General features: G+C 39.3%; 1 protein-coding gene across 1 annotated transcript in view; it reads right to left on the bottom strand.

The window, feature by feature from the left end:
* Nucleotides 1–2,052: 2,052 nt before the first annotated feature.
* CDK6 (cyclin dependent kinase 6) overlaps nucleotides 2,053–15,172 on the bottom strand; it is a 131,152-nt gene continuing 118,032 nt past the window's right edge. The window contains exons 6-8 of the mRNA XM_082326630.1: nucleotides 9,368–9,418; nucleotides 5,315–5,450; nucleotides 2,053–3,472 (exon numbers count right to left, since the gene is read on the bottom strand). Of these exons, the coding sequence (XP_082182756.1) occupies nucleotides 3,326–3,472; nucleotides 5,315–5,450; nucleotides 9,368–9,418 (334 nt within the window). The 3' untranslated portion in view covers nucleotides 2,053–3,325. The remainder of the gene's footprint in view (nucleotides 3,473–5,314; nucleotides 5,451–9,367; nucleotides 9,419–15,172) is intronic.

Below are 15,172 nucleotides of genomic sequence, written 5' to 3'. Positions count from 1 at the left end.
TTTAGCCAGTGCGAGCACTTTGCTCAGCCAGAGAACAGGCTTTCTCCGTTTACTAGTGTAAGTGAAGCCCCACAGTTTGGGAGGGAAGACTGGAATAAGAGCAAGCCTATGGCGTGTCAAGTGGAATTTCTTCCTAAAGAGATTTTGAAAAGGAGATAATTTGAAGTTGTTGGTCCTTTGAATCTAGGCCCTTTCTACCACAAGGACCCCATTAGGTAAATGGTTTTCCTAACCCTGCCAAGACAGACCTTAGATTTCTTTTTTGTTCCTGCCATTCCCACTGGAAGGATGTTCCAGAAGGTGACCATTAATGCAGCCCTTCTCAAGCTGTTCTCCTGAATACTCCCATTTATAACTTGATCCTATATTAGACAACATACAGCACCACGTTGCAGAAGCTCTGCTACTAATTCCATAAGCCAGCCCCTGCTTTTCTCTGCTGCTCTCTGAGCTCTTCTTCTGATACTACTGATTGGGAAATACTGCTCCAGTAGTTAACTTCCTTGTGATTTCCATATTCTCATTAGTTTTGGGCCAACACTAACCTTTGGCTTAAAGTGCTCTCCTCCCTCCTTTTTGTTTTACCCTAATAATGTACCTACATCCAGCAATCATATTCTCTTCTAGCTTTTGCTTCGCTAAGCTTAATACAACAAGCTTCTCTAACACGGAACAGATGCACATCTCTATCTGAGAGTTTTGAGCCTAATTTGAAAATACCCTCTCCTCCCCTACATTTTCACCTTATGTTAGTTGTTGGAGAGCTCTGGGAGAGTTCCCTGACAGCTGCTGGAAAGCCACACCAGCTGAATGCCCTGATAAAGTATGCATGATAGCTCGGCGCTAAGTAAAATGCAGAATGTTTTTAAAAGGGGTAAACTGTGGAGAAAACTTTTCTATTTGTTACTGTCGCAGGATTCTCCTGAATTTTGGCTCTGTTTGTTGCTCTAATTAGTGTTTAAAAATGGTTAGCAGAAATGTCACTCTGGCCCATCCCTTTCTATGAATGTTAAAATGTATTCACACTCAGGTCCATTGACCCATGGAGGAACAGGACTGGGACAACACCAGTGCAATGGGTTCGCAGCTCCCCTTGGATGTAGGAACGGAGAGAATGACAGAGGCAAGGCCAAGATTGGAGGGTGAGCTGCCGTGACCGCTCCCTGGCCTTCAGGAGCTTGCTGCTCGTAGAGCTTCCAAAATTCTTGTGTTATGCGTCTGTGGTATCTCTGTGTGCAGATGCCTCGTGCATGCTCTTGCCAGGCCTAATTTGCAACTTGCCTGTTCATGCTGGTAGGTTTTGCATAGGCATCATTCTGGGCATGAGGAAAAGCACAGGCCACTGCATGCATGCATGCAAGTGGTCCTTTTAAAATCTGGCTTATTTAAAACAGACCTAATTTAACCATACGTCGCATACTTATGTGTCTAACAGTAATGAAAAGCTTTATCCAAGAGACAGATAAGATCCACTCACTATCCTAGCAATGGACCTTGTCCCAGACAGTGCAGATAACCTGAAACCGAGTTAACAGTGAAGTTTGCCACAGCAACCAGTCTATCACAGGACTGAGAAACCTGCCAGGGAGACGGCTACTAGTTCCCATGCCACAGCTGGAAAAATCATATTGCTCAACTCACTGCTAAGGACCTGCTTCTGCCAAGCGTGCTGTGAATGAGGATATAATGCTGGCTCACTAGCTAGACAAGGTGAAATAGAGATGAGGAAGAGAGAAGCCTAAGGGACTACCACAGGAGCAAGCAAAGCTAGCTGCCTCACTTATCATCATATATACTGCAATAGTATATACTTATGGTTTTATGGTAAGGGCTAACTCGTTGGACCAATATTTTCCCCCAGGTCATATCCAGGTAAATGCACTAAAGTCATGCTAGGGAACAGCTTTTATGGATTTAAAATATTTCTTTTTTCCCAGTACAGTATTAAAAAAATAAAAGCTTCTTTTTAAAATACTGAAAATATATTTTAGTTAAGGTAAAAATACTAAATATAAAAAATTTAATGTAATATTTAAAATAACTGTGCTATAAAGGCATGTGAATTGCTTAGTTATTTTGACATTCAATAATGGCACATTAACCCTAGTGGAGAAACATGTGCCAGTATACCCACATGGTGGTTTAGGAGAGAAGCTCATGCATTTCTGCATAGAAAACAAGTCTGCTTAATAAATGACATCGGAGGGGTTTTGAGACAGTAATGTTCATGCACTTATGATGCATGGGGGGCTATTTCAGGTAAGGCAGCGTAGTATACAGCATACAATTCAGCACAAATACATATCTGGGCTTATTACAGGTATAGGATTCTCTGCTTCTGAACTGGAAATATTTTTTTCTATTTTCCTTTTTGGCTGATAATCAGAACAGGTTGAAGGAGAAAATCTGTATTCATTTTCATTGGGCTCTGCTCATGTCTTTGAGCTGCATATCAGAAAATTTGGAATGAGACAAAGAAAATGTGCTTGCAGCTGTTTCCAGGGGGGAATGATGGGTTAGATGATGGGCTAGAATGCACCTGGATTTCAACACAAACTGACCATTTGGAAACTGAAAGTCTTTAAGAACAGGACTCTAGAAGATTTTTAAAACACTTGTTTTTTGCAACATGCACACAAACGTAGCTAGATAATAACTCGTTTGTGTATGGAAAAAACTAAAAGTTGAGACATTTATTATGATCACCATCATCACTGTTATTTTTATAGAGCAATTAAATGATAAAATGATCCATCCAAGTTTTCAAGTGGGGAAGCACCTGCATATATGCTATGAAGGAACAGTAGCTGGATGTATTAATGCATGTATGAGTTAACTGCAGGTTGCAGAGATATGATATTTCAATGCTGTTCTTTAAATATCACTGTAAGAGACCACAAAATAATAATAAAAAAGTACCAAATCATGCTTCAGCAGCTAGAGAGAGAGATTGCATCATGTTTTGGCAGTGACTCGATCATCCTACTCCACACTGGCAGCATTCAATATTAAAAGGATAAAATGGCAGCAAAACCGGTCAGCAGCTTCTCTTCGTCTGGAGTTTTCCCAGGTAGATAAACAAAACGAAAACAAAACAAACATAAAGCTGCAATGGGAGCAGGTCAAAGCCCTGGCCCTTGCGTTGCTCTGATGAAAGTAAACTAGGTGGATTTCCTTGGATAAGCACATCACAATCCCAAAATAAAAGATAAGTGCATAAAACCTCCAAATAATGATCTTTGCTGGAACAGCTATGTGGTTTGTATGGGACAGTGGCCTTGTCAGCTACATGTCTTGTTCATTTATGGTTCATCTTCAGTCAGCATTATGATGCATTCACCTCACTGGAGTTTTGGCTGGATGACATGTGAGAGTCCAGATTCTCCTTGCATTTCTCCAGATCATGGAAATATGGGTGAGAGAGGGCAACATAGGCAGATATTCTCTTGGCTGGATTGAAGGCTAAGCATTTCTGTAGGTATGAAAAGAAGTTGGTTACAGTTAACAGTGCTAACATTGCATATATACATTAACGCGTGCCACCTTCAATTTATGATCAGTATGAGACACAACAGGGTCTCACTACATGCTGCACGATAAGATGACCATCCATATTAAAACAAGCAGTGGGGTCCTACTATATGAATATGGCATCCCCAAAGCTAATAGAAAATAACAAGTTAGAAAATTCAAGTATTCATAGTTTAGGAAATCCCAGAATTCAGCTTTTCTTGAATTCACGTGCACAGGACGTCTGTCTCACAGACTGCAGGGAGCAACTATTCATGAAGAACTTTTGAATCCCCTCAGTTTTCAATGCACAGTTCTTTTGTGGTTATACAAACATGGACGGCATCATAAGGTATATGTTCATTCCTAGGCTCAGCATTTCTATAGGTGTTGGGTCTTCAACTTTATAGCCTTTGTATGCTAATTTTTTGTGTTCAGTTTCTCCCTCTTCTTCCTAGTTGTACTTTGTTTGCCTTCTTTCCAGAGCCTTATGCCAGCCTTTGTCCAGCCAGCACTGAAATCTCTCCTGTAGCCTTCCGTTTTATACATTGTTCTTCTCTTTTCCTTCATTCACCTCCAAATAGTATTCTTCCTACTATCCCTACTATCCCCACTTCCTACTTTTACTTTCTTTTCTTGTATCAGAATTCCTATCATTTAATTTCTGAAATTTAATTCAGTGACTTCCAGTCCTACTCTCCCCTTCAATCTGTGGCTCCCAGTTCTCATCTGTTTGCCTCGCAGGAACAGCTTCCCTTCCCACCTCACCTTCTTCGCATAGATATTTGTCTTATTCCTCCCTCACATCATGCCTCCCACTCACTGAGCTCTCTGCCATATTTTATTCCTTGTTGTTTGTTCCCAGAATCTAATTCTTGTCCCACATCTAGCTTCCATTTCCAGGCTGCCTGCAAGCACAACAGATGCGTTTCTCCCCTGTCATTTTAAGTGTCCAGATGTAGTCCAGCTTACCACAGCTGGGAGCTGCAGTCATAAGGACAATGGAGGATGATTTGCTGTTCTGTAGCGGTATCATTGGCCAGAGACAGCAGCTCCTGAAGGGATGCAGCAAGTCTTTCAAGAGTTGCACTGAGCCCACTCTATGGAGCCCATGTGAACCAAGATTTTTTAAAGGCTTCCAGAGAACAAATTTAGCTAGATTTCAACAAGCATGGCAAAAGGCAAACTGAGGCAAGGCCATTCCTTATATTCCATTCCAAGACTGAACTTCAGGGCTGGGGTTTATAACATATCTATAAAAAATGATGGAAATAATTTAATTGAATTCAGTGTTACCAGTTGTACCAGCACAATTTGCTTCTGTTCAATCCTGCCATTTGTAAAAGGCAACAATTGGGGAATTTCAAATCTCAAGTTTTCAGCATTCAATAGAAGGTATGCAGATATAATCTGCCTCTATAGCCTATTTTCTGCTTTATACTGGGTCCACTATACCATGACAAATGGTAAACTAGTTTTTGTACTCACATCAGGCTTAAGAATGGCTGAATCAGTGGCACAACAGTGGTCAGTAATGAGGATCTAAGCATAAGGTCTAAAGACAGGTCAAACAGGTACTTCCCTGACGCAGTTTCCTAGTCTCTAATTATTCTCAGCTCTGACACATCTTGAGCCAAAGGTGGTGTCTTTGTGCTGATGTTTCACAGATTTACATGAATTTATCTACCTACTTTTGAGCTTTTCTTTAATAACTCCATTAAATGGAAACATAAATGTTTCTTGGGATGTTGCATGCACAGTGGGAACTGTCATGTGGCTTGGAGAACAACAAATAGAAACTCACGAGAAGCAAGTCTTTGCCCAGTTCATCAATATCTGGTACAAATTTTTCAATAGGTTGTGCGGGTCTGGAAGTGAAAGCATTTCTTGGAAGGGCAACGTCATTAGGCCAGTCCTCTTCCTCTGGGAGTCCAATTACACTGTGAAAGGAAAAACATAACTTTAGGTCTGAAACATTTATGCAGTCTCCCCTTTATATTGATTATACTGAATGGCAGTTTACTTTATAAGTATTTTTGTTTAAATGAGATTAATTGTACAGTAGTGCACTGATCTCTGTGAATAGAGGCTGATGAGTATAGGTCCTCAGTGTGCTTGGCAGAAATCATTCTGTGGCCAGCACAATCTTCTGGCCTAGGTCTCAATTTTCTGAGTCTTTTTGTTGAAAAAGGGCTGAGTGCTTTGGAAGAAAGCTGCTCAGCTCTTGACTGGATGGTGCAAGATATGTTGCTCCAGGATGATTAAAAGCAGTAAGTTTCAAAGGGGAATTGCATGCAAGGAACTTTATTCACAAGAATAGGGACTGAGAGAAGAGTGTGGGTCAAGATGAGGGCAAGGCAATAAAAGGGATGTTTCATAATGCTTCAAAGCTATGTGCAGTAATTGTTGTCCAAATTTAAACAATTTATTTGCTTCACGATACAGTTTTAAAGTCTCAATTCAGAAGTGGCATAGGACTTGACTGTCTTTATGTTTTTACTTTCAATTGTGGTTTAGTTTTTCTTTACTCTTTAATAGAATATTTTGATTTCTTTTTATAATTCATTTCTTTATTCTTTAAATTCTAGAAGATATTTATACTTATGAAATAATCATGCTAAGGTTTAAAACACAAATAAACTAAATAGCCGGTAAACCTCCAATGATGGACCATGTCTCATGCATATCATGTTTTAGTCTGATGCTAATATTTGCAGGGCTGAAATGCCAGTTTCTGATGGAAGTTCTGGAAGACCATACATTACTTGTCAGGTTTCAGGGAAAAATCAATTTTTACAGACTGTAAAATCGAGATTTTAATGGAAACGCTGACAGGGTAAGACAAGAAGGAACATGAAAAAACGTCAGTGAACACTTGGGTTTGCTCTAAGCCCAATGCCACTAGGGAGCAGCATTGACCTTTCTTCTTACTGAAGTTAGTAGTAAGACTGGGTGAGGCCATGGGCCAAACATTTTGATGTAAATCATAGGTTACCTCAGTAAACCTAGTGGAATTACTCCACATCTACCTACACGGATTTTAGGTTGTAATTTGGCTCACCTAAAATACCTCCGAAAATTAATATGTCCTCAAAACAATGGCATGGCTAGAAGGGCAAAGCAATTAAAATATCAGGACAATTTAATTTTACTACATCTGAAGGTATCACAGCTCTTGGGAAATGATAAGTTAAATTTGTATGAAAAATTGAATTTGACTTTTATCACCACAGGAACGGTAGGGGTATGGGGCAACTCCCTCGGCCACGGTGGTTAAAGCCATGTGATTAGCTGTTTGAGGATCTGGACCCGTATTAAATATAATACAAATAGCACTGCAGGAAGATGGGGGAGTTAAATATTTTAAATAACAATTAAGTTTAACCTGCCATTCAAATGTGTTTGGTTAGTCCCAGTTTTTTTAATGTTTGCATGAGAGAGCGTGAACAGGGCAGAATAAGCACAGGCACAGGCAAAGCTAACAAAAAGAAACAAGGAAGCAGCCTGTCAGACAGGTAGGGTGGACAAGACCAAGAGTGGAAAGGAGAGACATTTTTAGTTACACACTCACGTAGTACTCGGAACTCTTAATAATGAATATCTGAGTAGATGCCCTCACTCTGGTCTGGTAGCACTACCATTTCAGTGACTAAGTTTGGGAGTATCTTGGATTAGTTTCACCTCCTGCCAAAGGTTCAGGCGTGGTCTTGAGAAATGTTGAGTACTTTCCACTCCCATTGATCACAATGGGAGACAAGTCTGCTCAAACCATTACTGCGTTTAGCCTGAAATCTATGAGGATATCCCACATGCTGATGGTGTCCTGGAAAAGCAAGAAATTATTTTGGGCCACCTCCGAGGGATTTACCCTCAAACGCGGTGGAATTTTACCTGACGCAAATCAGAACAAGCATGTAAAGCAAAGGTAGACACAGCCCCATTATCTGAAAGAATGCATCGGTTCAGATTGTACAAAAATCCTGAAACTACTTTCTGTCCAAATTAGTCTGCAGAATGACTCACTACTGTAGAAAGAAACAATCCTCCTACAAGAAGAGCTATGCCTAACTGTAGGGGGTTCTCCAGCTGTGAAAACACAAAATAAACACTATTTAGCATAACCCCCTCAGAACCCAAGAAAGAAACTTTTCAACAATTTAAGGAGAACTGCACAAAGGAAGCAAAACCAAACTTTCTTTTTAAGTAGATGTGTAATAAGGAATTTCTTCTAATATTAGCACAGCATTTTCTCTTCTTGATGAATTCTTTTCTGCACAGGTAATCTCGGCCCCTAGGGATGGAAAGATCCCTGTCGGAGGCTGCCGCTAGCAGTCATGCATTTAATCCTAGCCCAGTTAATTTTGATTTTTCCCCTTAAATGTCATAAATGAATCAAAATCCTTAAAAAAATCACAGCTATGTCTTTTTTAATTATAAAATGTGTTGTATGTATCAAAACTGTCTTCATTTAATAAAGCAGAATATTGTAGGACTAAAGGAGTAGCTTTGGCAGAAGAAGAAAAAGTAAACTTTAAGGACTGATTTTTCTGGATTGGGCAGGAAGAGCTATTCAGCGCATGACAAATTAACCACGCAAGTGAGTCACATACACTGGTATGGTATGCAGGAAAGGGAAGTCAACTGTGTGAAATCAAGACCTGCAATTTAGGAACCTCATATTAAATAATGAAAATGCTTAGAAACAGATCTGTTATGATTTGAGAACTGGAAAAATAGTTAAACAGAGAAATTAATTTTTTGTTCTGTTTAAGCTCTTCTTAGAAATTTTACTATCTTCTCTTTGGAATATCTTCAAGAGAATCAGCCTTTTCTCTCTCTCTCTCTCTCTGCTATCTATTTCTTATTTCATCCAGATCTCTGGATCCCTGCAGCCCCTCCATACGAAAAGGGAAGACAGAGGTGCAGAGGCAAATGGGCATTCATTCTCTGGAATGGGACCAGCCCTATGTGGCCTTCGTTTCCTAACTATATGATACATACATCGGATCTTAAATTTACATGGTTCTCATAGATTGAGAAACGTTCCTTGCTCTGAAGAGCTTTTACAAGAAAAAGGGATATAATCCTACTTAATTATTGTATCGGTAATATCAGTAACTTAATTTTTTGGAAGTGTTCTACCTCAGAGTTTAGAGCCTCCCCATCTCCTCAACGTATTTGATATATCTGAAGAAGAAAACCACAAACTCCTAGAATTGTAAAACGGTTTTAAAATAAAGCCAATTAGTTCATCTCTGACAAAGCACATGTTAAAATGCTGATATTCCTTCTGTTCTCACAGTTACCTTCCTGACCAAAACATGGAATGTTAATCATTTTAACAGGCTACACAGTATATTTTAAAAGCTAAAATATTTTCTTATGAACAGAAGTCTTTTCTGCAAAGAAGTTGTTGGTAATCATCTTAGAAATTTCAGTTTAATAACAATTTTAAAGTATTCTAATGTTGTTTTCTGAAACACACAAAGAAACTACTGAAAAATAAAACCTCTGTGTTTGCTTACGTGAAGAGAATCTCTTGGATCTAACTGTTTAGGAATATGCATGAATGGTACATGCCCAATATGTTTAAGAGATTTAAAAAGACCAAAACAGAAGTCTCTCATGACTTCCTGATGATGGCTGTTAGTTCTGCAGAACTATATTCCGTGTTGCTTCCTCCTCCCACTCTGACACAGAATACACGGAAATATCATGTTCCATACGGTAGCAATAGGAAATATGTTCTAGGAATACTTTGTTCTAGTCACATTATTGCATAAAAACATGGCAAAGAAACCTTACAGTGCTTCAATGTTAAACAGATATTGACATAATGCAACTAGTTATTACTTACTCAAAGATTTTTCCTAGCTGATCAACATCTGAATTTCCACGGAAGAGTGGTCTGAAAGAATAAAGAAACATTTTTAAGATGTGACTTGCTTTAATTAATGTGAATGTATATTTGTGATTGACAGTTGCCAACATAGGGTGAAAACATGTTATTTTTTTTTGAGACCTCACTTCTGCCTCCATGCCTCCATCCAGTCTGTGAGCGTACCTTTTAAGTTTCTACTAAAACTGATAAAAAGGGGGACAGATGAGACATATTTTTGAACATGCTACTTTTGAAAATTTGTGTCCTTTAACATGAATGAAATAACTTTCTCTCTCCCAACTAATACTATCCTATGAATGATATCATTAACAAAATAGTTTTCACTATAAAGAACATACTTAAATAGCTGTTTAGAGAGACAAAACCGGAATGAATGTCATGCAATTCATTAAAACATAATAAAATTAGAGATGAATTATTATGGATATAAATTCAAAATTAAATTTCTTGTATATTGTATATTGTAAATGTGCTCCTAGGTTTAAGAGGTCAAATAAATGACAATGGATTTATGAAGGTCTGTAAAGAATGGGTTGTGAAACCATACAGAATTTACCTTGAAGGAGAGGAATACTTCTGCTGCATAAATAAAGATATGTTCAGGAAAGAAACAAATTAATAGTCTGAACGTCCAAAGACTTTCAGAAAAAACAACGACTAAAAATACTTTCAGAGAGTGGTACACACTTTTTCTTTTCAACGTGCAATTTAAAATATTTTCACTCATCATTTATAAAATACCGTCATCCCATAGTGCCTAAGTAAAATATGAAATTCAGATTTGTATGGCTGTAGGGCTGTGTTGCCATCTTTGTGTTGAATTCAGTAAGGTGTGATCAACAGCGCAATTTTATGTTTAAACTCCCAAGACATTCCAACAGATTACTGACGGATGATTAAGGATCCAGCCAAGAATGAGGGCACCTGTGAAGATCAGGCCACAGATGTTGCATACCATTTTGGTGCAACATATGGTAGATCACTCCAAGAAACGCAATTCAGACACGTTGCAAACTGAGATATGAACATGGGTTGACTGATAGCCAGGCCAGGCCGCGCCTCTCTTCTGGAGCACAGCTCTCAGAGTACAATGCATGCTGTAAACCTACGGTTACAGTTTCCAAAACTGTTCAACTGAGATCTGGTGACTTGACAAACTATGCATATTCCCATGTTTTCACTGGCAGCCTTTGGTTACGGAGAAATGTCACTTCTCCTGCCTCTCTCTGCATACTCCTTTTCTTCTGTCTCATATAGGTCCTTAACAGCAGTGCTAGCCAAAGACATCATTTCACTGTTGCTCTTCATAGAAGACCTCTCCCTTCTACACTGGGAGAACAAGGAGTACTCAGCTATAGTCCTTCCCCTCTCATTGCACATATGCAGGAGCAGGTGTAGGATCTGGATCTCCTTTTGCTAACCATGAGTTAATTCTGAAAAATGGTGCTTTACACCTTGACACTCTCACATAGACGATAGAGCTCCATATCACTGCTATCTCGCAGGTCCACACCAAATACGGTAAGTAGACCCAGAGCACTGTGACATTTCTCAGTTAGACATAATAATCTCTGCAGAAACCTATGCCACCAAGAAAAAGAGCAGAGCAATAATGGGAAGACATGCTGACCATCTTTGATGAACTAAACATGCATTTTGTCTCCTTCATATTTGCTGCCTTTCAGGTCATGTCGTATCAACTTACACTGCAAACTGCTTTGTGCAGGGACATTGAGAGAACAATTTCATCAAGTCCGATGTGAAACCATACGGTATCAGATGGAAACTGATGGGGTAAAATGTGGTAGCCTGTTACCTGTCCATAAAAAGCTTTATTTATTTTATTCTGAATAAATCATAAATAATGGTATGTGCTGCTTCCCAGATAACCATGATATTTACTAACTGCAGCCTCTTTGACAAGACTGTTTCAACTCATACTTAAGGTTTCTGTATTTTTTTAAGCTTTAAGGTATCCAGCAATACTGTCTTCTACAAAAAACCAAAGCTTAACTTCACTCAGACAGGAGCATCTACTTCTGCTCTAAGTTTTGAGCCTGATTTTCAAAATGGTCAGTAGCTACAATTCTAGTATCGTTTGTGGCAGCAGACACACTCCATATCTTCCAAAGTCAGATAATATGACAACCTCAGATATTTTTTTGAATGACTGCTTAAAATTATTAACATACAGTTACTTTTAGTATTTAATTTTGGCTCCAGCATTAGAATATTGGGGTCCTTTAAACTAACAAAATCTACACAATCAAATAATCCTATCCATGCAAATGGAAAGCTGATTTAATGTTTTAAAATGTATGCTGAACCTTGTGTTAATGTGAAACCTTGGCAAAGTCAGCCTTGTTCGCAAATCACCTTAGGCAGTGTCATGCCAAAACAAGTATGATTCTTGGGATTTTTAAGGGAGGTTTTTCCCATCGTTGCTGCTGTCTCAGATTCACTAAGGGCTGAAGCAAGAATTCAAATTCTTTTGAATATATAATTATACAACACAAGGTGACCTTCCAACATACTTTGATATTTCATCATAATGAAGTGTTATTAATTCATCTTTCAGCCTCCTATCCATCCCACCATCATGTACAACAGAATGCCAACTCCAGGTTAGGCACCACTAATGTAATGAAATTTGCCTCATGAATTTTGGCTGCAGGTTCAATTGGAATATTGGACGGATGATTGGGGAAGTAGATCCGCTTAATCAGCAGCTGTATGAAGATCTCGTCTCACATTTTGGCACTAGTTACTCGTTAGTAATGACATGCCAGCACTGCAAGTCCAGTACATAAAAACTTTCACCTCAAGCTGATTTTTTTTTAAATTCTATTCTTAAAGGTGGACATCAGCTCTCCCAGTACCACTGAACTGGGAGCATACTCAGCAGCCACAGAAATGTAAAATTTCACCTTTGTTCTTGGTATCTTTCATTTGACTCACTCACCCACTCACTCCCTGAGGTTTATTTATGCAAGCTCAATCCAGAAGTCCTTACTTGGGGATATGTTCTCCTCTCTGTGATGATTATCTGTGTAAGACTGGTTAAACTCTGACAGTCTGATTTTGTAGAATTCCTTCTTTTTTCCCTTGGGAAAGGCACGGAGCTGGGTTTGTCTCTTGTGGCAGAAGATGTGAGTCTGTCCTCTGACTTCAAAGAACTCCTAAAATTGGTGTGTGCGTGTGTCTCAGGAAAGAGGGATATTCCAATGGAGGAAAGGCCTATCCATGGGATACACTTGCCTTTTCTGTGGTTCCTTGATCCTCTCAACCCTCCCTGACTTTGCTTGCTACAAAATCCATGCTCTGAGGGCTCCAACACCATTGCTGTTACAAAACACACACTTGAGTAGGGAAGAAGATGGGATGAGAAGACTTACAGTGCACCTAAGACATTTAATTTCCCTATTTGCTCAAGAAGACTCAGATGTTGTTGTCTCTCCATAATTCCCTATTTTTGTTGGTTGTTGCTTCTTTGATTTTTTAGGGAGAGGGGAGGAAGGAAATGTTACAGGGAATCTGCAGGTGTCCATCTTGTTTGACCACTCCTTCTCCAGGCCTTGGAGCTAGACCGTTATCCACTGCCTCTGGAAGGTGCCCACTGAATGGAGGAAAACCGCTTTCATGTCTAATGGAGGACCAGAATGCCCTTAGCCTACATATATGAAGATGAGTTGGAGGCACCATATTACTACCCTGTCCTGCTAAAATAAACTCCTACTGAATCAATAAGCATGTACCTTCATTCTTGAGGTACAAAATGTGCAGCTGCACAATTAAATGGATATTAGCTATGAGTCTGCATTGTGACTATTTTCACAGCATAAATCTATCTACCTTTTTATATGGCAGTCCAACACAAGAGTGCAAATAACTCCTGGGCTGCATGAGGAACAGCGTTGCCAGCAGGTTGAGAGAGATGGTCCTTCCCCTCTGCTCAGCACTGGTGAGGCCACACCTGGAGTGCTGGATCCAGTTCTGACTTCCCCATTACAAGAGAGATGTGGACATACCAGAGAGAGACCAGCAAAGGGCCACAAAGATGATTAAGGGACTGGAGCATCTGATATATGAGGAAAGGCTGAGAGAGCTGGGACTATTTAGCCTGGAGAAGAAAAGGCTCAGGGTGTATCTTTTATATATATATATATATATATATATATATATATATATATATATATATATATATATACCTGAAGGGAGGGTGCAAAGAAGATGAAGTCAAGCTCTTTTCAGTGGTGCCCAGTGACAGGACAAGAGGCGATGGGCACAAACGGAAGCATAGGAGGTTCCCTCTGAACATCAGGAAACACTTTTTTACCGTGAGGGTGACCAAGCGCTGGCACAGATTGCCCAAAGAGGTTGTGGAGCCTCCAACCTTGGAGATACTCAAAAGCCACCTGGACATGGTCCTGGGCAACCAGTTCTAGGTGGCCCTGCTTGAGCAGGGTGGGTTGGACCAGATGATACCCAGAGGTCCCTTCCAACCTCAACCATTCTGTGGTTCTGTGATAATACAGAAATAAAAATACAGATCACAACATAAGGTTGCAATGTAAAACCTCACAAATCCTGAAAAAGTTACCATCTGCTTATGGTTTAGAAGGATGTGCACCACTAATCTTCTGGCCAAAAGGCTCTCATGCTTATATGTAGCTGAACAAATTAGAGTTCACCATTCACCAACTTTAGGCTCTTTTGTCTTGTCTAAAGGAATATACTCAGCTCATGTTTTTTCATGCTGTTTCACCTTCACTGAATATTCTGTCTATCTGAACTGGATATTGGTGTCTGAAAGGTTGAGTACTTTATTTTATAGACACTGTCCTTCATGTCTGTGCTACTCAGTAAAAACTGAGATATAAACATTTCCTAAGTCTCCATGAAAAAATTTTCCCTGGTGCAACTCCACGGACATGCCAAAGCAATTCTAAAAGTATTGTATACCATGACAATGCAATGACACCCAAGAGATAAATGAGGTTTAACTACGAACTGGCCACATTACTTCTAGACTTTACTTTCAGCCTTTAGTCTACAAAGCAAAGAGGGTCTGTAACTTTTCATAAGAAAAGTTAGAATTTTCATAAAGATTGGAATTAAAGATACTGATAAGCACTGCTCTAGTCTATACTGCAGTGCAGACACAAGGAAAAAAATAGTCTAATACAACCACATGCATTGAGGCACAGGAAAAGATTTCTGCAGGTTTCTCGATAGTGGCTGCCATTTTGAACTAATTAGTGACATTCTGATTGGAAACATCTTTCAGTTTCTGACGTTGAGTTATTAAACTACAGGTAAAATGGATACATGGAAGAAAGGTCATGTGAATAAAAACAGTACTGAAGAGGGGAAAAAAGTCAAGAAATTATCTTTCGAACCAAAACGTATTACAGAGTTATCACGACGCTTCCAGAGTTGCCAATACAAGTGCCTCCAAGTCTAGACAAGCCTTGTATCTTTCCAGACATGTAAGAAATAACTTCCAAAATAACTATCTAGATTCCTTCTGCTAGTCCATTTGCTCAGTGTGGTGACAACAGCAGCTGGGAATCCCATCCCCTTCCTTGTTATCACAGAAAAACAATAAGGATAATCTCTTGATTACTGACTTGAATATATACAATATTCTCAGTGAAAAAGTCTGTATATTGGAAATCCACATATACTCAGTGAAGTCGTACAAGAACTCCCTAAAATGAAAAGAGCATCATGGGTGGGAAACGTATAACTGTTTTTTGG

Source organism: Platalea leucorodia, assembly GCF_965183815.1.
Source record: "Platalea leucorodia genome assembly, chromosome: 1".
Classification (NCBI taxonomy): domain Eukaryota; kingdom Metazoa; phylum Chordata; class Aves; order Pelecaniformes; family Threskiornithidae; genus Platalea; species Platalea leucorodia.
This window is presented reverse-complemented; position numbering and strand designations above follow the sequence as displayed.